The following is a 23880-nucleotide window of genomic DNA, read 5'->3' on the forward strand; positions in this document are numbered from 1 at the left end:
TGCTTTCGAAATGGTTTTAAATGAATCAAATAGGCTCAACAGAACTACACCAGCACACAACTTTATTATTATATTTTTAGTAGTTCCCAAGACAGATGAACTAAAAGAATTTGCCTAGAGAAAGAGAGAGTTGATTAAAAATGTTGAACGCTGAATCTGAGAAGATTGATTTAGTTTTATAAAAAAAATTTATTTATTATAAAGATAAATCGAGAATTACTTGATGAATAATCTAGTATCCCCTGATTATGTCTTATCAAGATAAACTAGGAGTACTTGTGGTTAGTGACCTAAAAGTTTAGTATCTCATAATTATACAATGTATTTTAAAGAAAATTTCTATGAATATGCTATAGCTACGATAAAATCGCAAATAACTGGCAACTTAGTTTTATATAGTCAATTGCTATTTCTTCGATTCTTTTTTAATCTTAATCTATGTAACACAGAAGAATTATTTTCCGCTACTAAACAACAATTTCGACGTTGTAAATTTTCTTTACACTTTTTATGATTAAAAGTCTAAAATAACATAAAAAATATATAAATATTGGTTTAAAAATGTTCTACTGGTCATCATTTTAAAATTTTAAATTAGAGTTATACATAATATTTGCTAAATTATATTAACAATTTTTTGACCATTGGAAAGAAAGGTGATTTAAATATTGATTCAATAATATTAAGGATATCATTGCTTAATGAATATTTTAATGCTTTTATAAATATCAAAATCTCATTATTTTCTCCCAAAAAAAAATTCTTATTTGTAAACTCATTCTAAAATGGCAATAAAAGATTTAATATAAATTCAAATGTCTAAACTGAAAATTTTAAAATAATAAACAATTTAAAATATACCTCACTACTAACACTTGAACTCCAAACACTAATAAACATCTAAATGTGTGCTAAAAGAAACTTTAATATTAATAATCTTTTTACCTCTTTTTACTGAACATGTTAACATTTTATCCTCCATCTATTGCCATGCCCATGAGCTGTAGGTGAAAAACCAGAGAAAATGAAGGACTAATGTATAACTGATAAACTTCATTGATCATTTCCCAGTTATAACTGATAAACTTCAAAGAACCATATGATTGCATAGCGCAATTTAAACAAAAATTAAATTCCTCGACAAAAAGGAGATATCTAATTTATCAACTGGGGGATCAAAACACAAGGAACCAATCATCATGTATAGGAACATCTCAGCATAGGAACATCTAGGAAATTTCCTAGATGTGATGCTGAGATGTTCCTATACATTTGCCACAATGTATAGGAACATCTCAGCATCACATCTAGGAAATTTGTATTTGGATTTTCTGTATTTGGATTTTCTTTGCTTTGAAGAAGCCTTCTTTCCACACATGAAATGCTGTTCTGACATCATTCAATTCTGCATCTGAGATGCTAGTGAATGCATCCAAGTTTTCCACCCATTCTTTCCATGGAGACTCCAATGGATCGAGGAACTTGGAGAGCTGAGGCAATAGCACATTCTGGTAGAAATTGTCGACGGCTGCCTGGATTTCCTGTGATTCAGCCATTAATTGCACCTCTGGCCGGGTTGTATTTCCAGGCCGATTGCTACTAGTATAGTGGTTGCTCCTCAAGATCAATACTTCTGAAGGAGCAAGTGGTAGAACTATACGAGAAAATTTAGCCAGAGATAGCTCGATGACATCTCTAGGTAGCAATCCCCGCTTCACTGCCACTGCGGTTCCAACCATTTTGCGGATCTGTAATCAGGAAAGTGTCAAGGTTCTGATAACTAAAGCATATTATCCATTGAAACAATATAGACCTTTCGCATCCAAATTGTTTTCTTAGAATTTGAATATTTCATTTCCATACTCTTCTGTCATATTATAACCATACAGCACGAACAAGATTAAAATGAACATGACAATGAAAGAAGAAATGGAGCAAGTAGGAATTATGTAAACAAAAAAAGACAGAAGTTGTAGTACTCCAACTTAAAATCAAGTAGGAAAAAAAAAGATTAACCAGCTGAAGTACAGGAGGAAAGGATAAAAAATGGTCACTGAAAGATATGCATTTGTTTGCTGCCATGAGGACTGAAAGTACAAGGTAATAACAAAATGAATTGGATAAAGAGGTCAGTGGGAATATCGACAAAATGATGTTAGTTAGTAAAATCAATTACGAGAATATCCATGTACCTGATGCAACATGAAAGATTCACCACATATTGACAACACGACATGGTTTCTTCCAGAAGATGTCTCTAGATCCCCACAAGAGCACCTAAAAATTTTTCTGAAGTGAGACGCATTTAATCTGTCCCTTTCATCCGGTTCATGAAGCCATCTTGCACGTACAGGCGGAGGAAGATTGGAATTCTTATTTTCGTTTCTTTTTTCATCCGGAGATTCATCTACTTCCTCCTCATCATCAGTGTTACATGATAGAATGGCCCGTTCTTCATATTCACTTTGTGTAGCATCTTCAACATGGAAATTTCCAACATCACCACTACTTTCCTCAACTCCTGATGGCAATGTATCTAGTTTCAGTCTTGATTGTTTCATCGAGTTTCTTTTACCAGAAGGTGGTTTCCTATATTTGGAACGAACTGTGTAGTTATGGAAAGGGCGCTCTCCCTGCATTTATACAATATAAGAAGCTAAAAATAAGTACCCGTCTGATTTCAAACCTTCATAATAGATGTTAACACTAAAACTCTGGTTTAATTCATCGAGATTTAAACATCCTTTAAACCTGGAAATTAGGACAATAATAAACAACAATACATGAATAAGATCTATGTTGTGTGCCCTTACCAATAAGTTACACCCAAGGTACTTATAAAAGTGAAAAAAAAATATGAAGCATGCCTGCCAAGCAACCTAAAATTATGTAATTAGAAATTTTAAAATGGCATTAAAAAAGTGACTAGTCCTTGGCTCCAACTGCAAGCTCAGGACTGCTCTATGCCAGGTTATCTCAGGTCTAGTAACAGCAAATGAAAGAATAGAATGATTATTCATCTCTAGGAGAACCATATCCAAATCAAGTGATCATGAGTACTAGACCTGAAGCCTTAAGTCCCCTCAATTTCCATGAACATTTATAAGCAGTTGAAAGAGAAAGCTTATGCCAAGGGTGTCATCTGTCAAGAATATAAAATGTACATCTTGAGCTCCCTAGTAAAATTTAGCTTTTCTGATAAGTGATTTCATTATCAAATTTAACACGACATTAAAACAAATGTCCTATGTTCCAATTTAGTTAGTGAATGTGGTACTACACAGGAAAAGAAGTGTAACCCAAGGATCCATTAGCTTTGAGATTGGATCATTCTGGTCCAGTTCACCCATATAACATCAACACTATAGTCAAATAGAGAATTAACAACAATAACAACAACAACAACAACAACCAATCTTTATCCCACTAAGTAAGGCCGCGTCATTGGGCTCTATCTCCTATTATATCATCATCTATATTTAAATACATTTTATTTTATTTTATTATTGCTAACTAAGTGTTTTTTTAACCTTCATCTTTCTCGTTTGATGTGCGTATTTGTCAGAGTTTCACATTGCCTAATTAGCCGTTTAAGTATATATCTGTACCATCTTAAAAGTGCAAGTCTGACTTTTTCTCTAATGCTCTCATTCCTTATTCTATCTATCTTTGTATATCCACCATCTACCTTAACTTCCTCATCTCTGTAACTTTCATCTTTTGCTCATGTGCTCGAGTCATAGCCCAACATTCAGCATCATATAACATAGCAGGTCTAATCACCTTTTTACAGAACTTTCCTTTAAGTTTTAAAAGTACTTTACGATCACATAAAACACCTGACGCTAACTTCCATTTCAACTTGTATTCTATAGATGACATCTCTCTCAATTCCTCCATCATTTTACAAAATTGATCATAAATACTTAAAAATCTCAATTCTAAACAACTCATCATCCCTTATCTTAACAATTGTCTCATTACGTCTAATATTATTGCTAAATTTAAATTCCATATATTCTGTCTTTATTTTACTAAGCCTAAAACCTTTCACTTCTAGTGTTTCCTGTCAAGATTCTATTTTAGCATTTACTCCTTCAATTAGTTGTTTGAGAAGATGTATAACTTTTATTGTCAATATTTCATGTATGAACCCAAATTAATTTTCGGTCACTGTGGTCTCATTCCTTAATTTTTTTTTCTATTATCCTTTCCCAAAGTTTTATGGTATGAATTAGTTTAATACCCCAATTTTGTACGTCTCCTTTGTTCTTATATAAGGAAACTAGAGTCCTTACCCTCTATTGATCAAACATTATTTTCGTTTTCAATATCATGTTAAATGATTTTGTAAGTCATTCAATACCTTGTTTACCTAGATACTTTCATACTTCTATTGGGATATCATCTGATCCCATGACTTTTCCATTTTGCATCTCATTTCAAGCTTGTTCTACTAAGTTTGAATTCTACGATAAAAATTTAAATTTTCATACTCATTTTACCTACTTAAATTACCTAAGTTAAGTAAGTCACCTAAACCTTTATTAAAAAGTTGATAAAATAATATCTTTCATCGCTCTTTTATTTCTTTATCATTTACTAGTACCCTATTGCATTCATCTTTAATATATCTTATTTGGCTAAGATTTCTTGTCTTCCTCTCTCTCTTACTTTAGCTATTCTCTAAATGTCTCTTTCTCCTTTTGTATCAAGTTTCGATATAATCGTTCAAAAGTTTCATTTTTTGCTTCATTCACTGCTTTTTTAGCCTTTTTCTTGGTTATTGTATATTTTTTAAGTTTTTCTCATTCTTACAAATATATAATTCCTTATAGGCTATTTGTTTTTCCTTCATTTTCTCTTGTACTTTCTCACTCAACAACCAAGATTCCTTACTTGGTGGTGCATGCCCTTTTGACTCATCGAGTATACTCTTGATTGTTATTTTCAACTTTGATATCATCTTATCCCATGTCGTATTAGAGTCACTATATATTTCACCTAATACTTGTACTCATGCCTTCTCCTTAAAAATATTTTGCTTCCCATCTTTTAACTTACGTCACTTAATTCTAGGAGTCGTATATATTTTTCTTCTATTGATACTATAATTAAGGCATATATCCAACACTATTAACCTATATTAGGTAGTTAAGCTTTCTCTAGAATGACCTTACAATCTTTACAAATCTTTCTATCCCTCTTCCTAACCATAAACAAAGTCAATTTGTGATTTATTATTCCCTGTTTTTTCTTGTCTTAAAAAATGTATTAGCTGGTATAAGATTATATGTCGCAAAATCAAATATAGTTTTCCATTCTTCATTTCTGGTTCCAAATCCTAACCCTCATGCACCCTCTCATATTCCTCATTTTTCACTCTGACATGCCCATTTAGATCGCCTTCTATTAAAATTATTTCATTTGGTGGAATGTTTTATAATACCTCATCTAGGTTATCCCAAAATCTTGATTTGGTATCTTCATCTAATCCTACTTGAGGTGCATATATGCTAATTACATTCACAGTTTTTTTTGCCACTACCATCTTGAGAGCTATAATTTTATCCTCTTTCTAACTACTACAACAACTTGATCCTTTAACGAACTATATACAAAAATACTCACTCCATTTATTGTTTTACTATTTTCTGTGTACTATAACTTAAAATCCGAACTCTCTATCATCTTTACCTTCTTGCAGACACAAAATATTAATTCTTCTCCTAATCATCATATCTACTACTTTCATTGCTTTACAATGAGAGTTTCTATGTTTCACGTTCTAAATCTTACACTATTAGTCTTTCTATAAATTTTATTCTTATCCAACCTATGGTATGAGAACTCTTGCCTATTTAACACTACACCAAAGTTCCCATGGAGATGTAGTGGTCCTTGCCGGACCCTGCAACGCAGACTCTTGCATATTTAGCACTACACCCGTGTTATGGAGATATAGCGGTCCTTGCTTAGACGTTACAGTCGGACCTTGCAATGTCTTCCTTCCGGGGGAACAACCTAACATTAGCACAATAGTTTAATAGATCCATTCATTGAACATTTATCATAGTTTAAGTTGGCAACCTAACATAACCTTCCTCCTTTATCCGAGCTTTGGGACCGGCTATGACTGGGTTGTCATGGGCAGAGTTAGCCAAATAGAGAATTAGCTATCAATTATTTCAAAAGGCGTACAACCCTTTTGATGATCCATTTGCAGTGTCATATAAATATGAATTTAATGATAAATAGAAAATAATTTATTAATAGTCAAATGAATAATCGTTCCCAAATTTGAAATGGATTGAAGTGCAAATTCTTGCATATGGTAACTTTAAGTGGCGGTGAAATAAATTAGTCCACTTTTCACTCATTCATACTAAAGTGTAAAATCGCAATGGTATGCATTCACTATAATATACATCTTCAATTAGGGGTCAAAATAGAAGGGATGGAAGAACAAGACTTATTTATACCAACTTGATATTGGCTTCCTTTAGGATAAGGATGATCCAATGGATTGACGATGTGCTGTCAAGGCTAAAGATTCATTACTTGATGAAGCAAGAGATCCACCATGCCATATCAATTCCATATCTAACAGATTGAAGTGTAAGCTCGACGAGATATTAGTAAGGAAGATGTTGATGATGATGAAACTTTTGACTAGGAATTTCTATTGTCTAGATCTCAACCTAAATGTTCTCAAACATTTCAATCTTAAACACAATCAAGGATTCCAGAAAAAAGGAAAGGAAAAACGCTTCTACGATCTCTAGTAAAGACAGAAATCTTTCAATACTATTTTACAGAAAATACCGAACAAGAGAAAGTTCAAAATGATGATAGCAATGCCAATAGCAATGCAAATGCTGAAGGAGGTAATAATAGTGGTGATGCAGTCTATAGTAATGAAATTTATGTTCCCTAAACTCCAACACCTGAGCCTTAAATGCGTGAGCAAGGTTACACACATGCAACTGGGATGATGATCATAACAAACTACTATCAGTATTAATGAACTTGATATAGGGATGGTAAACCAAAATTAAGCTTGACTACCAGGATATGTAAGAGAGTTTAGTTGAAATTAATTTTGATCAAGGTTTATCGTACTTTTAACTTTCTTTTAAAGCTTTAATGCATCATATAATGCTTAATTGTATGAGAGCTTGACGACACAAATGAATCCTTACCCTATGTATACCAATTCCAATTTTAGTGGTGTTAGTCCAAGTGTCCAACTTGCAATAGCCAATCAAGATATATTGATGAACATATGGTTAAACCAATATTAGTATAGATGTCCAGCAAGAATTATTTAATTTGGGTCTTGGAAAACTACGAGTTGATCTCATAATGACGATACCAAACCGATGTCTCATACTATGCACGACACTTATTTTGATATTAATAAGATGGTCTTTATTTTTCTAAAATATTAATGGTAATAATTTTTTAGTTGATATAAACTTATATTTGAAATTTGAAAGTAAATAAGTATCAAAATCATATTGGCACAATAAGACTCAATACTAAAACAGTATGGATCCAATGAAAGACCAAAATACTAATATAACTTGAAAATTTAAAGCTTGACTTTAGCATTTAGAACTTTGGGTTATCAATAAGGAGAAAACAAGAAAACAAAGGGAAAGATATGCAAAAAAGCAAGAGAGGTACAACAGAAGTGCTAGATTGTGTAGTTGAGCAGTGTGGAGTCATTTAACAAAAAACATTCGATCTCAAATGAATGTCACAAAGCAAGCAATAAATAGATACCTCAAAACCTTTCAGTATACTGTTGAACTCTTCCAAATGCTTGGTGACTTCTTTGGAGCTGCAATTGCCTCCAATGCCAATAATTTCTGCAGGAAGAAGATAGGAGTACATACGGAGACTACATTCCCGTCTTGGATCAAAGCTTCTGCAGAGGCAACTCCCATAAATAAATAGTTCATAAAAAACCCAAGTCAAGGTTTTTCTTAAGACTTTCACAGAGCACTTACTTTTGGGAAGGTAAAATACTGAAAACCTTCACATTATTGGGCAGGTTAGAGTTAACATAATTAGCGAGTACAATGCCACTAGGATCATCCTTCCAGGCAAGATCAGGTATTTCCATCTTCAGAGAAATTGTGGTGGCCAAAGAATGAACCTAATAAACACGGAGCATTGGACAAGTAAGAGGAGAATCCAAACATTACATGCTCTAGAAGTCAATCAAAGACAAAAGAGCAAGAAAATCAGAAAGAGTAGTTTTTAAAAGAAATGGGCATCACTCAAAGTCCCAAAGAAGTGATAATTAATAATAAGTTTCTTACAGTTCAAAATGAATAAAGTTAGCATCATTATTCTTATTTCTTTCTTAGTTAATTGTAAGTGAAGTGGATGTATGGCAATAGAGAACAAACAGTCAAAAAATTATATACTGCCAACCTAGCCCATCATGCTAAGTGGACATAGAATGACCCTTACTCCTTTGTCAGTTCGGCTACTCCTTTTCCAACCAATTTTCTGCAACTTTCCAAAATTACTATCAAGAATCCCTCCTGCCTTGTATATGGCAGACTCCAGTTCAGCTTCAATAGCTACATGGTAAGATTGTGAACACAGCAAAATTCAATTAACTTAAAGTAGATTGAATAATTGAGGAACTGAGCATCAAATTCTAAACATTACATTCCAAATAAGTAAAAAGCTACAAATATATTCTGTTAAACCTTGTATTATTTTGCAACTAACTCTGTATAGCAAACTGAGGGAACTGTCCTGGTAGATGGTGATGGGGTAATAGAAATAGCATTGTGAAAATTAGTGTCTGCAGAATTATATCAGAAATCACCACTGCTGTTAATTTATTGAAGATTCAATTTCTACATGTAAGAAGGGACTTTGCTAACTTCATTTTCTCTAAGTTGATCACAAAAATATTTAAGCAAACTAAGGCTTTGTTGGGTTGTGAAAATTTTCTAAACACTCTTTTGTTTTTTAAACAATAGAATTTAAAAGTTGAAAATATAAATAAAATAAATAGTTAAATTTGACTTTTTTTGACAGATTTGATTTATCAGAGGTGAATAATGTGGTGAGTATTTATTTTTTTACTTCATTTTATTTTTGGAAAATTGTAAATTGAAAATAGAAAATTTTCACAAACCAACTAGGCCTAAGCATCTACTACTATAGAAAGACGAGAAAGGCCAACCAAAATGCACTGCAAATAAACTTCCACGGAGAGAAAAAAAAACAGAGAGACATTGTTTTCTAATAAATCTTTTAATTGATATCATTGTGCAACTTAACATAAGCAAATTTTCCTGGTATATGGTAATGGTTAGCTAATGACAAACAGCATGCAGCCTTCTTAAAATGTAAACAGATAAGGAAACAAAGGAGCTAACAATGTACATATATCTGACTTTCATCGTTTCTGTTTGCTTTGAGTAAACAAGGAAAAGAAGCTATCCTTTTTCCATATAAACTCTTTTTCTTTCTTCCACTTCAATTCCTTCCCCTTTTCTAGACAAAAACACAAATTGTGTGTGAGAGAGAGATAGACAGAAAGAGGATGAGAAAAGTGGGGAAAAGAAAAAATAGCTTCAATTTATAAGTTATGCACTTCAACTTCCATTATGCAAATGCTAATCGTACCTATTGTACTTCAACTGACAGATGAATAGACTTGCAGTTGTCAGCTATATTCATAAAGTGAGGTATCAGGTTAACTCCGTTACTTAGTTCACTCACGCAGATTTCAGTGTATCATTTCTGGTGAACAAAGTCATCTATTCTAATCTGTTGAAGCTGTTTATATGGATCTAAAAGGATACTGGGATACAGTCACTTGCAACAGGTTTTATGTGTGATGATTTTCAGATATCTCCAGTGCTTACTTATAGCTCAACTATTTTATCCTATGTTTTTCTTTCCAGCTAGATCTCTTCTGCTTGAAGCCTTTTGTTTTGTCTTCTTCAAACATATGACAATCTGTATTAGCATGTAAGTGCAGCTGGAGATAGTAGGCATACTCTCTCTATATTTATATATAATTATATTAGATGGTGAACAAAAGATGCCGTGCTGCTTCAAAATCCTAATTTCAACATTTGCTTATTTTTAATCACAACCGCCACCTCCAGTTTTCTTGGGATAATTGCCACGAAGTTTTTTTATATCCATTTCCTATTTTAACATAATATTTCCATTTTTTTTCCAATCTCTGTTTTCTTACGTCCAACCCCTCCCCGTATTCCCTCTTTTCAAAAAAACATTGTTGTCTGCCTCTTTCTTTCTCTTAATAAGTCTGTCTTCTTATTTTGCAATTTTTTTTTTAAGTTAAGAACTACGTGGGACAAAAAATGGAAAACTGTTCTTTTGTAGATGTGTACAGGAAGTCCTTTGACATTAGAAGTTGAATGTGGCACAGAACAGATTACAGCTTCACAAATCCAACATCCAACATATTGGTTGCATAGCAGAAAGATATGATGTTTATCAATGTTAGAGATTATGGATTATCAAATCATGGAATTTATTTTTGCCTTAATTATGCTATTAGTTGTGTATATATTATTATCTAGAATAGCTTATCTGTAATTAGTATATACCTAAAATAGATTATCTGTAATTAGTAATTTAGTATATTAGTTGCATATATTTTCTTACTCAAAATAGTTTGTATAGCAATTCCTATTTAATGTAAAGATCCTCAAGAGGATGGCATTCGGCCATTTACTTTAAATTTGTCATGGTATCAGAGCCAGGTTCTCAAATCCATAGCTAAATCTTTGGATTTCCATTAGTTTTTCTGCTGCCTTCGAAGTTTTCTGACATGTCTTGTTATTTTTTGGATCGATTTCTTATCAACAACTTTCTGGAATTTTTTTTATCAATCAACTTGTGATTGGAGTTGAATGTTGGGCTATGACTCGAGCACATGAGCGGAAGATGAGAGTTGCAGATATGAGAATGTTAAGGTGGATGTGTGGGCATACAAAAATGGACAGAATAAGAAATGAGAGCATTAGAGAGAAAATTGGAATTTGCATCTATTGAGGGAAAACTCCAAGAAACACATTTAAGATGGTACGGGTAATGCTCCAGTTAGGCAATATGAAACTATGACAAACACGTATATCAAACGAGAGAAAGACCAAAAAAAAACTTGGTTAACAACACTGAAACAAGATAAAATTTATTTAAATATAGATAATGATATAATTGGAGATAGAGCTCAATGGTGTAAAAGGATCCATATAGCCCACCCCACCTAGTAGGATAAGGCTTGGTTGTTGTTATTACCAACTTATAATTGAAAGTATTGCATTGAGTTACCGGAGAGAATTATGTCTGAAAGGGAAAGAGCTTTGGAGTCACATTGATAGGTTTTTTATGGCTACTAAAGATGCTAAGGAACTCAGCCAATGGGAGACAAAGGATGCTCGAATTATCTCTTGACTTTTAGATCTATTGAAGCCCATATGGATTTACGCCCCTTTGGTATAGCTAAGGAGATGTGGGATTATCTGAAGCGAATATACTATCAAGATAACACTGCAAGACGATTCCAACTAGAGCTTAAGATTAATAACTTCAGTCAAGGTGATCTCTCTATTGAGAAATATTATTCTGATTTCTTAATCTATGGTATTATCTATTCAAAGGTACCAAAAGCGGCCTTAGCTAGTATTCAAGCGGTTCATGAAGATAGTAGGTGTGATAAGTTTTTGATGAAATTGAGACTAGATTTTGAAGTTGCTCGGGTTGGATTGCTGAATAGAAATCCGGATCCTTCTTTGGATGTATGTCTTGGTGAATTGTTATGTGACGAACAAATACCGGCTACACAAGCTGTTATAGGTGCATCACATGAGAAATTTGCAGTTATCAATGTTGCTTATGCCGCTCAAAGGAGGAAATGTGGAAAGGGTCAAATGCAATGCTACAACTGCAAGAAGTTTGGGTATATTGCTCGCAACTGTAATAAGAAATTTTGCAATTACAGTAAGCAACATGAACACATTATTAAGGAGTGTTCGACACGTCCAGAAAATCGACGAGCCCAAGCTTTTCAAGCTACTATTCCAGACCTTAATATTATTGGTTCTGCATCTACAGCCACTAGCACCAATCAATATGTTCTTACTCCAAATATGGTCCAATAGATTATTCTCACAGCCTTTTCCACTCTTACACTTTGGGGTCAAGGTTGTTGGGACCTTGATGCCCGCTAGAGGGGGGTGAATAGCGTTTCGTCGTGCTCCTTGCGTTGGTTTACTTTGTCTTGATAATGTGCAGCGGAATACAAAGACACAAACACTCACAACGCTAACAACAAGGATTTACTTGGTATCCACCTCAAGATGAGGTGACTAATCCAAGGATCCACACGACACGCCTATCTCCACTATGAAAACCTCCTTCTCAGTCGCAGCCGGAGGCGGAGAAGCCTCGTACAACACTCACACACAACACAACACAAATACAATAAGAAGAAACAAAAATACAACGCAACACACTCTTCTTCTTGCTTACTTGTGCTTGTCGTCGCCTCTTGAACCTTGGAGAAACTCCCCAAGTGCCTTCAAGAACTGGCGTGAGTAGATCGGAGAAGCTCGCTGTGAATCGCTAAAGAACGACGCAAAAGATCACAAGAGAAAAAGCTCCGCCTGGGTTTTATACAGTAGCTCCAATCGATTGAAATCATCCCCAATCGATCGTCACGTCACATCCGGACTATCCTAGCCGTCCATCGCCTTCAACCTGCGCAACGGTCACTTCCCAATCGATCGACCAATCGATTGGAACCATTTGAATCGATCGATCGATTCAAACCCATTCTGTGCTCTCGCGTCTGCGCGAGAGCTTCTGCTGCCCAATCGATCGGCCGATCGATTGGCAGCTCCCAATCGATCACCGATCGATTGGGAGAGCTTTTGTGCTCGCGATTTCCTAACCCCAATCGATCGGCCGATCGATTGAGTCATCCCAACAATCGGAGCACACTTCAATCGATCAACTGATCGATTGGATCCTGTTCAATCGATCGCCCGATCGATTGAGTCATCCCAACAATCGGAGCACACTTCAATCGATCAACTGATCGATTGGATCCTGTTCAATCGATCGCCCGATCGATTGAACACCCTGGACTTGACTCAAACTCAAGTCCAGCTCCCCAAACTCAACTCTCAGTCAACCGTGACTTGTTGGGTTTGCACGCCTAGCATTTGGCTACTCCCGACCAACCTCGAACTAGCCTTCTAGCCTCCTCTATCAGCCTTGCGTCCCTCGGATATCTCCCCATCCTTCACGCCTTGCCTTCTGGAGCTTCCATCGGCCTCATCCTAGTTGTCGGGTTCTCCTAGCCAAGTCACCCTAGGACTTGCTTTGCTAAGATCACACTTGGACCTTCCAATTGCCTGACTCCTCACCAGGACTTTCACTTTGCCAAGATCACACTTCGACTTTCCAATTGTCTTGCTCCTCACCAGGACTTTCACTTTGCCAAGATCACATTTGAACTTTCACTCTTGCCAACCTCCCCGTTGGACTTACCCATTGCCTAAACTCCAGTTAGGACTTCAACAATGCCTAAACTCCAGTTAGGACTTTCTCATTGCCTAAACTCCAGTTAGGACTTTCCCATTGCCTAAACTCCAATTAAGACTTCACCACTGCCTAACCTCCAGTTAGGACTTCTCCACTGCCTAACCTCCAAATAGGACTTCCAGACACCTAACCGCCAGTTAGGACTTACCCAGTCAAGTCTCCTGTCATCCCTGACTTACTTGACTTGTCTTCTTCTCAACCTGGTCAACCCTTTGACCATCTCCACAACCGGACGATTGCCCTAGCAATCTCCATAAATTGTCAAACATCAAAACTCAAATTCCGACTCAAGCTTGACTCAACTCAAGTTTAATCAAACTAGTCAAACTTGACCTAGGAAAATTGCCCCAACAAAGGTAAGACTACTTCTCCATCGATTGTTGACTCTGGAGCATCCTGGGTCACCTGATTTGTTGCATAATGCACGACAGTATACTGATACACAAAATATTGAGATTGCTAATGGTAGTAATCTTCCAATTGTAACCATTGGTGATATAGGGTCTTCTTTTCATCATGTATTTGTCGCTCCTGGGTTATCTACAAGTTTAATTTCGGTTGGTTAGATGGTGGATAACAACTATGATGTACATTTCTCTCGTGGTGGTTGTATTATACAAGATCAGGTTTCGGGACAGGTGATCTTAAAGGGGCCTAAAGTGGAACGATTATTTCCATTGCAATTTACTATTCCTAGAAATTTGTCCTTCTCTTCTATTGTTGCTACAAATAAGGTTGATGCTTGGCATAAACGATTGGGTCATCCAAATAATGTGATTTTGTCTAATTTAATGAAGAGTGGTTTTCTTGGTAACAATGATCAATCTTCTAATCATTGATTGCCTCTTGCTTGCTCTACTCGTAAACTTAGGAAAAGTAAAGTTTTACCTTATCCTACTTATGATGGTCATGCTAATACATGCTTTCAGATAATATATAGTGAAGTTTGGAGCATTACTCCCATCTTTTCTCACGCACAATATAAATATTTTGTGACGTTCATTGACGACTATAGTCATTTTACATGGATATATTTTCCACGCGGTAAAGCCAAGGTGTTCATCGTTTTTCAAAATTTTCTAGCTTATATTGAGAACAATTCTCCACTTGTGTTAAGGTTTTACGGTCTTATAATGATGGAGCCCTTTTGCAACAAAAAGATATTATATCTCAACGATCATATCCTTATATTCCCCAGCAAAATGGGGTGGATGAATGTAAACACCATCACTTATTGGATATGGTACGCACATTACTCTTGGAGACTTCAATTCCACCCAAATTTTGGGTGGAAGCTTTGTCCACGGCTGTTTATTTGATTAATTGTCTGCCCTCTCAACAATTGAATTTTGATTCTCCTTACTATCGTCTTTTTCATATACATCTTAATTATCACATGTTGCACACATTTGGATGTGTTTCCTTTGTTCACTTGCCTTCTCATAGCATCACAAGCTTACAGCTCAGTCCGTGCGGTGTGCTTTTATGGGTTACAGCAATGCTCAAAAGGGATTTTTGTGTTATGATGCTATTGCTAATCGTCTGTGTATGTCCATAAATGTGATTTTCTTTGAACATGAGTATTATTTTCCATAACATGTTTCTCCTTCCGAAAATGTTCTTATTCCTAGTTTTGATGATATCTCTCCACCAATTGAGTGTTTTATACTTGGAAATTGTCTATCAACAACCCCATCATCACAAATTCTTCCTGACCCTAATCCAGTTACTACTTCGGTGGCTCTTCAAAAATCCTCTTGTATCCCTCTTGATAGATATGGTTTCTTTGCCACTTTAGTTGATATACCTCTTATTCACAGGCAAATAAACATGCATGTTGGGTAAAAGCTATGTAAGAAGAACTTTAAGCTCTTCAGGAGAATTACAGTTGGGATATTGTTCCTTGTCCAACTGGTGTTAAGCTCATTGGTTGCAAATGAGTATATTCCATTAAGCTACAGTCTGATGGCTCACTTGACAGATATAAAGCAAGGTTGGTGGCACTAGTATGGAGTAGATTATGAGGAGACATTTGCTCTTGTAGCTAAGATGACGACAGCGAGACTTGTTTTAGCTATTGTTGCTTCAAGGGTTGGTCATTACGACCAATGGATATTAAAAATATTTTTTTGCACGAAGATCTTAAGGAAGAGACTGATATGACTCCACTATCAGGATTATTTTCTACACCCTCCCTTCTGATGTTTGCAAGTTGAAATGTTCACTCTATGGTTTGAAGCAGGCTCCACATGTTTGATTTGATAAGTTCCGCTCTACGCTTATTAGCTTCTCCTTTGTCCAAAGGCAATATCATTCCTCTTTGTTTATGTGCAAAACTGCTAATGGAATCATCTTGCTTCTAGTATATGTTGATGATATTATTATTACAGGGACTAACTTTGACTCTGCCTTGATTTCTCAACTTCAGTAGCATCTTCAGGGATCTTTTCATATGAAAGACTTGGTTGGGGCCTTGAGGTGCATTCTACCTCAGCTGGAATTTTCTTACACCAACATAAATACTTCTAGAAGATAGTCGCTTTGATTGGTCTGCAAGATGGTTGTTCTGTTGAGACCCCTTTAGAAGTGAATGTCAAATATCGCCGTGATGAGGGTAATTTTTTCTCTAATCCCTCTGTATCAGTGTTCTAAAAATCGGCCTAGGCGTTAGGCGCCAACCAGCCTCATCGAAAACATGCTAGTCAGCCAGCCTTAGCGCCTAGGCGAGATTAGGCGGCCCTAGGCGCTGACTAATCGGTCAAATCGTCGGTTTTCATGATTTTTTTTAGTTTGAGGTTTTAAATTTAAAGCCCAATTTAAAAAAATTGAAATGTAACTTTTTTTTTATAAGCCCTAAACTTTAGTCCAACAAGAAAATCAATTTGTTGGCTTGCCCTAGCGGTTAGTATCAAACTTCATCTTCATCGTAACCATAGCCGGAGAAATTAGAGCGAATGAAGAAGCCCAAATCAGAGAGTTATGGAGAAATTGATTTGAAGAAAAATTTATTGTCTGATCTATCCTAGCGACTTAGACGCAATTGAATTGAAGGTTGACCAAAGTCACATCCTTTGGAAACGCCATTTTATCAGACAACCCCGAAGAAGCTCTCGAGTGAGAGAACTTCACAAGGCTGATTTTGCATCTGAAGAAGAAGAGGATCACAATAATAATATTGAGTTTATGTTTGATGAAGAACAAGCTGTTGTAAATTATAGAGAAGTAGAATATTTGTGATATTTTATTAGTTGTGTAATTTTATACTCATTTTAAATTTGATGTTATTGTGTTAAAGTTATAAAATGTGATTTATTATGTAATTTATGTTGATACCGTGGAATCTGTCTAGCGGCACCTAGTCCCCGGCTAAACGACACCTAGTTCCCGCATAAGCGGCCTAGGAGCTAGGCGTTAGTCTAGCACCCAACTAGCACCTAGCGAATTTTAGAACATTGCTCTTTATATAGACAACTAGGGAGGAGCTTGAACTATCTGACTATTACTCGACCTGATATTTCCTTCAACAAGTTAGTCAATTTATACAGGTGCCTAGGCACCTTCACTTGGCCGTTGTTCGACGCATTGTTAGTTATTTGCAAGACACTTCTGCCTAGGGTCTTTTCTTTTCTGTGGGTTTTTTTATTCGTTTGATTGCATATAGTGATGCTAATTGGGCTGGTTGTTCTGATACTCGACCTTTAGTTGCACGTTGGTGCATGTTTCTTGGTACCTCTCTCATTGCTTGGAAAAGTAAGAATCAAGATCGGGTGTCTAAGTCTTCCACAGAGTCGAAGTATCATGCTATGTCCTCTGCTTGTCACCACTGAACTCCAGATTGCTGATGTGTTTACTAAGGCTCTCTCCCGACACCGCCATCACTTTCTTATTGACAAATTGATGCTTGTTGATCACCCAACATCAATTTGAGAGAGGGGGGGATATCAATGGCAGAGATTATGGACTATCAAATATGGAATCTATTTTATCATAATTATCCTATTAGTTGTGCATATATTATTACCTAGAATATCTTATCTGTAATTAGTATATACCTAAAATACATTATATGTAATTAGTATATTAGATGCATATATTTTCTTACTCAAAATAATTTGGCAATTCCTATTTATGTAAAGATCCTCAAGAGGAAGGCATTCAACCATTAGGCATGGTGGTAAGATGTATAAACCAAGAAATGATCAAGCATTCTACTAGAGGCCATGCAATGAAGGCATGCATCTTTAGAGATGTTAAGAATCTGAGGGAAAGGGAATTGAGTTGGTTTGAATATAGTTTATGCTTTATCTTATCAAGATAAAATGTCGCTGAGTGCTTCGCAAGCATTCCATGTCCATTAAAATCCTATGTGACTCTAACAGATATTTTAGTTAGCGTTGTATTTTCAACTAAAGGATTGGTAGGAGGTTGCCAACCACTTAATCAATTTATCTTCCGTGAAACATTTTCAAGCTTCAAGGAAGAAGGTCAGTGGTGACTCACAAATTATAATGCATTGGAGCATAATCACTGCTGTGTTTGCTTTGCTATTCTTAAGTACATGTCTACAGGATCTAGCAATATGTAACTTGATGGGGATATCAAATAGGATGAAAGGGACTATTAGAGAATATAATTGTAACAAAGGGAATAGGAATAGGAACTGTAAGAGAAAACAATGCAAAAGCTGAAGGCAAAAGGTTGATGGGGGCATCCAATTAATGATCCGGACAAAAGGGAACATGAAGTGACCACGATGGCATGAAATTTTGAAGGAGAAGGGTTGTTGCTAATTTATAACAAACGGACAAACTTTACCTAAGATAATTGTGGCTCAAAAACAGATATCAACAAAAGCTTGGGAAAATTAACAATAAAAGATTTTTCCACTTGTTTCTTTGAACTAGTTTGTTCTTTTCCCGAATGAATCTATTTTTCCAATGTATACATTCCGTTGCTTGAGACTAAGCATATTGGAGACAAGGACTTCAATGAATATACTTTGGAATTTGTTAAATAGTTTGAGAAAAAAAAAAACCAAGTAAGATTATGAAGTTGCATCAAAATCACTAGAAATTTGACCATAATATTTAGCATTCGAGATTATCAATCCTTTCTCAGATAAAGAAAATGAACTATGTGGAAAATTTGATAAGACAGCAATTAAAATCAAACCTAACATCTCCAATACCTAATCATGAACTTCTCAAGAATCATACTCTTCCTTTGAGATTTTTGTACATGTAGAATGAAAATTAAATAGAAATTACACGCAAAACAAAGATAATTTCAGAATAGAAATCGAGTGGATTTAGTAAAATTCTCAAGCTAAAAAGCAATCAAAAAACAGTTTTTATGGTCTCACTTGATAAATCATGAGCGTCCCGCTGCTTCTGAAGACCTAAAAGAAGGTTCGGACAATAAATCACAAATTTACTCGACTCCAAAGCAAGTACCTAAAAAGGAGAAGGGGGAAAAGCAGAGGATATACCTCTGTAATCGGTTCCGATGTATCCAACTCGCATGACGACCTTCTTCTTGCAGAATGACTCCCACCTCTTTCCTCCGCCGCCACCTCCATCGATTTCGGTGCCATCCAAGCAGGTCGTAGTAGATGGAAGAGACAAAGTGGAGGAGCAAAGCACTCTAGAGGATCTAAGGTTGCAGAAAAGGGCGCGGAAGGTGAGGTTGGGAAGGATACGGGAGTCGAAGGGTACACGAAGCGCACAGGCGGCCGCCGCCGCCGCCATTGGGAGCGACTGGCTATCCAGTGGCTGATCCGAGGGAAATTAAATCGAAAACAGAGATAAAAAATGGTTTTTTAAAAATAAAAAATCAGCGAAAATATTTTATTCTTAAAAATCATATTCCATTAAAAAAAACAAATAAAACGCATTTCACTTTTTATATTCTCTTTTTTGAATTTTAACAAAAAGAAGAAAGTCCTCAGGCAAAATAAAAATATAGAAATTATAAATTACATATATATATATTTTAAAGAATTACAGGTGACACAATGACGTTACATTTCGGTACAGAAGACGCATCACACGTTTGGCGGTTGATATTTAAAAATATATGTAAAAAAAATAAAAAATAAAAAATAAAAAATAAAAAATGGAAAATGCGGTCCACGAGTACAAGATCAAAGCAATGGAACAGAGCAGAAATGCAGAATCAGGGGCGGTTCACCACTCGGCAGTTCTCTCGAATCTCTCCTTCGTCCCCCGTCAACGGGCTGATGCTCCCCATCCTCACCATCGCCGCTCCGAACCCCTCCGTGAACGCGCCGGCGTCCTCGCTGTACCGCTTCACCAGCCCATCGATCTCGCTCCCGTCCCCCTTGAACAGCTGCTGGTCCGAGTGCAGCAGCCCCTTGTTCCGCGTCAGCATCTGGTAGTACCCCGAGTCGAACGCCGCCGGCGTCTCATCCAGGGACGACAGCTCGTCGTCGCCGCTGCCGACGGCCTTAGGGCACTTCGCCTTTAGGGCGCTGGCGAAGTCGGCGTCGATGGTGGCGGTCTCGTTGTAGATCCGGTCGCGGAAGAGCTTGCACTTGGCGTATCCCAAGGTGTGCGCTCCCGATAGCAGGACGAGGTCCTCGGCGGAGAGGTTGTGGGCTTCGAACTTGGCGAGGATGTCCGACAAGTCGGATACCGGCGACGGGATGTTGGAGTTCGCGTCGTCTCTACTCGCGTTGGTGGAATCTCGCCGACCGAGGAGCACATCGTAGGAGTTTCCGCCGAGCTGCAAAATCAAGCACACCAGGTGTTCGTCAGAAGTTCGCTGAGAGCCTTCTTCCCCCCAAAAAACAAAGGTAAGGCCTTGGCATCGTTACCGCTACAACCGAGTCCCTAGCCGCAACAGCCAAGATATCGGCACAGGAGACGACATTGCCGAAGCACACAACGTTCAAAGTGGCTTTGATCTCGTCTATGAAATCAAATCCTCCAACAGAATTGTTGTTCGGCCCCGCTGTCTTCTCTCCCACAATGGTCGGCGAATCATCCAACAGCACAGAACCATCGCACCCCTGCACATGATCCACCACACTATCACACAGTTTCCACAGACACACACAACGTCGCACTACTGTTCAAATAATGCTCAAAGCTTGCTGCCTTACATTGACGAAGCAGTCATGGAAGTGCAACCGCACCAGGGACGCGCCGATGCGTGGCTTAAAGGTGACGGCCGTCGCCACCATCACCTGGATGGTGGGCAGTGCCTGCGGGCACACTTCGTCGTAGAAGTTCGGCGTGAGCTTCCCCTGAACGTGGTGATGCGCCGCAGGGAGAATGATTGCAGAGATGAAGGTGAAGTACAGTGTGCCGAACAACATATTCGAGCTGATTGCCATATGCTTGCTGCTGGTCGACTTCCTGCAGATTGACTTAGTTAATTGTCAGTGCGAAAAGGTGATCGCGCTTAAATAGGTGCGCATCGAGGACGTGATCGGTACCCAGAACCAGTTGTTTAATGAACCTACCGTGCACATGGTGCTTGTCGAGGTGGGCTTTGAGTTTCTTCTAGGATTCGCCTTCGTTGCAGCTCTCTCTCTCTCTCTACCTGTTAATGAGTTTTACAAGTTTCTTTGAAACTTGGAGCCTTGGGAAATCTTTGAAATCCAGTGACTCCGACCTAGAACTAGAAGATAGAAGTTTTCTGAATGGAAGTATAGAACCAACTTTATCGTGTTTATAGTTTAAAATTTAATTGGGTACGTTTTTTTTGGCTGAGTTAGATCTTGATCGGTTCTATTGGAAAAAGAAAAGGTGTAGCGTTGGTTCAGCTATCCATCTGATTTATTTATTCGGTCGCGGTTTGATATAAAAATCAGAAAAGTGTTGAATTATTTAAAATGCCGTGCTGTAAATCAAAAAGATATTGAAGTATTTTTCTTGATGAAATGATGATTTGTTTGAGTTATTCAATAGAATCAGCAAACATTAGATCAATTTGCTGGTGAAATTTGATCTTTTTTTTAAAAAAAAAAATAATGGTATTAATTTTTAATTTTTTTTTATCATTTCTAAAAACCAGGCTCTATTTACGTGAACTTATTTGTTTGAATTATTCAATCGAATCAGCAAACATTAGCCCAATTTTCTGGTGAAATTTGATCTATTTTTTTAATTTTAAAGATATTAATTTTTAATTGTTTTATTATTCTTGTGGCAGGTGAATAAAAATTGAGTTAAATTGAATAAATATAATTTAAATTTTTTATTTAGTTATTTTAGAATTTTATTAAAAAAATTAATTATTTCCATTAATTTCATTCAATTTTGATTTTAAAATTATTTATTCAGTTAAATAGAATAAACCAAATAAAAAAACTAATCGATAATTTCTAATTAAATGAACATATAAATCATTAATAAATTGATAAATCTCCCTTGATGTCATCATTATTGAAAAATTCAATTAATTTAATTTTGATAAAAAAAATTCCACCGGTTGAATTAGTTAAAAAAATAATTCATTTAATTTTGATTAATTCAACTCAATTAAATCAATCTTGTTCGATTAGCTAAAAAAATAATTTAAGCTCAATTTTAACTGAATAATCAATCTTGTTCGATTAGCTAAAAAAATAATTTATTCAATTTCAATTAACTCAATTCAATTTTAGCTGAATTTCAATTAACTCAATTCAATTTTAGCTGAATAATCAATCCTGTTCGATTAGCTAAAAAAATAATTTATTCAATTTCAATTAATTCAATTCAATTTTAACTAAATAATCAATCCTATCTAAGCAATTCATCCCCTCCTTCGTGAATTTATAGATATTTTTCACAAATTTAAATATAATTTATTTAAAACAAAAAAACAATTACTCAAGTTATCAGCAATGATCATGCGAATTAATTTTCCTTTTTTCCTTTTTGGGAATTTTTTTTTTAAAAGTCAAGCAAACTCGATTAATTTGTTCCCTGTAACTTGTCAACTGGCCCAACTCTATTAAGATCCTCTCCTTGGTAGAGCAACTCAAGGACACCAAACATTTAAAGGCTTAAAGACACTGCTTAGTTTTCCAAGGTGCACAAATGAATCAATATCTTAACAGAGTTTACATCCGAATCTATCAAGATTCTAAAAATATAAACATTTAAAGGCTTAAAGACACTGCTTAGTTTTCCAAGGTACACAAATGAATCAATATCTTAACAGAGTTTACATCCGAATCTATCAAGATTCTAAAAATATTAAAATCTAGCAAGATTGTAGAACACAATGTTAATCCAAAGGGAATGGCAGTAGAGCTGCAGCTTATAAAGGTGTTTCACCATGTCTTTTAATGATTAGCTCAACATTATGACAAAATAGCCTAACTTGATCAGTAATCTAACAAGAGTACACACACCTTGGAGATTTTTCGGAAAACAGTGAAGGTAAGAGGATATGCGAAACTCTACTGCCGAGCCAAATAAAGTTTACCAAAAACATGAAGAAGAGAAACAACGGCAATGAAGCCAATGCTCATGAAGAGAACAGTATTAGGAGACATCTTGGCCCCAGTAGCATCATCAGTGTAGAACTGAAGCATGGTGCTGGAACCTCCACCAGCTGCAGCACCACCTCCACCGCCTGTCCTCCGCCTGCGCAAGCTGGCAGCTGCTGCTGCACTGCCTCTGGGCGGTACTCCACCATTGGCAACCATATTGACTGTGCATCGACGAAATATAAAATATGCAAAAGAAAAAGTTTCAGTTCTAAAGAAAATTTCAGTCACTCGGAAAATAAGAGCTAAGATGCATGTTATTTTCACTCCTCTCTATACATGTTCCTAGCAACGTAGTTGAACATCAATTGCTCCAATCTTAGCAGGAGGCAAAATTATCAAAATAAGATTTTAAACAAAGGTCAACGTACATTATTCTTGAAAGTACATATCTAATTGGCCAGCTAGATATTTGTTTTGCTGAATGACAAGGCATGATACAATTCAGGTACATTTCTAAATCACCACAAGCCACGCTTATAGAAGTTACATAATTAAAGAGATACCATTGTAGTAATTTTATATACACAAGATGTTTTACACATCTAGGAGGTAAATTTTTAAAATTAGGTTGTTTTTTTATATAATCTAGATGTCTGAGCTTCACCTAACTAATCTTGGAGATAGACGGACTTCCCCCTAGTTTGCCTACTGGGTAAATCTAGAGTGCGGCTTATATACACTCAGAGGCTGACCTCCAAGATATTCATGATACAGTCATATTAACACCATACCAAGTTGCAATCATGCACATG

General features: G+C 36.1%; 2 protein-coding genes across 3 annotated transcripts; both read right to left on the bottom strand.

Annotated features, from left to right (window-relative positions):
• Positions 1-1053: 1053 nt before the first annotated feature.
• Positions 1054-19406, bottom strand: LOC122005432 (putative tRNA pseudouridine synthase). Of its 2 annotated transcripts, XM_042560464.1 has the most exons (7): positions 19109-19406; positions 18983-19018; positions 8485-8597; positions 8016-8164; positions 7789-7933; positions 2193-2633; positions 1054-1748 (listed from the first exon to the last, which is right to left on the bottom strand). In XM_042560464.1, exons 1-7 carry the CDS (start codon positions 19365-19367, stop codon positions 1308-1310), a joined length of 1584 nt encoding a protein of 527 aa, XP_042416398.1. In that variant the 5' UTR covers positions 19368-19406; the 3' UTR covers positions 1054-1307. The 2 variants fall into 2 exon arrangements, with proteins under 2 accessions (XP_042416398.1, XP_042416399.1); XM_042560465.1 differs by lacking the exon at positions 8485-8597 and having other exon boundaries at positions 1055-1748; positions 19109-19203.
• Positions 19407-19579: 173 nt separating this feature from the next.
• On the bottom strand, positions 19580-21018 carry LOC122005434 (peroxidase 2-like). The gene is made up of 3 exons (XM_042560466.1): positions 20744-21018; positions 20456-20650; positions 19580-20364 (listed from the first exon to the last, which is right to left on the bottom strand). The coding sequence occupies exons 1-3, from the start codon at positions 20975-20977 to the stop codon at positions 19795-19797; spliced, it is 999 nt and encodes a 332-aa protein (XP_042416400.1). The 5' UTR covers positions 20978-21018; the 3' UTR covers positions 19580-19794.
• Positions 21019-23880: the final 2862 nt, after the last annotated feature.

This window comes from Zingiber officinale, chromosome 7B (assembly GCF_018446385.1).
Source record: "Zingiber officinale cultivar Zhangliang chromosome 7B, Zo_v1.1, whole genome shotgun sequence".
Lineage (NCBI taxonomy): Eukaryota > Viridiplantae > Streptophyta > Magnoliopsida > Zingiberales > Zingiberaceae > Zingiber > Zingiber officinale.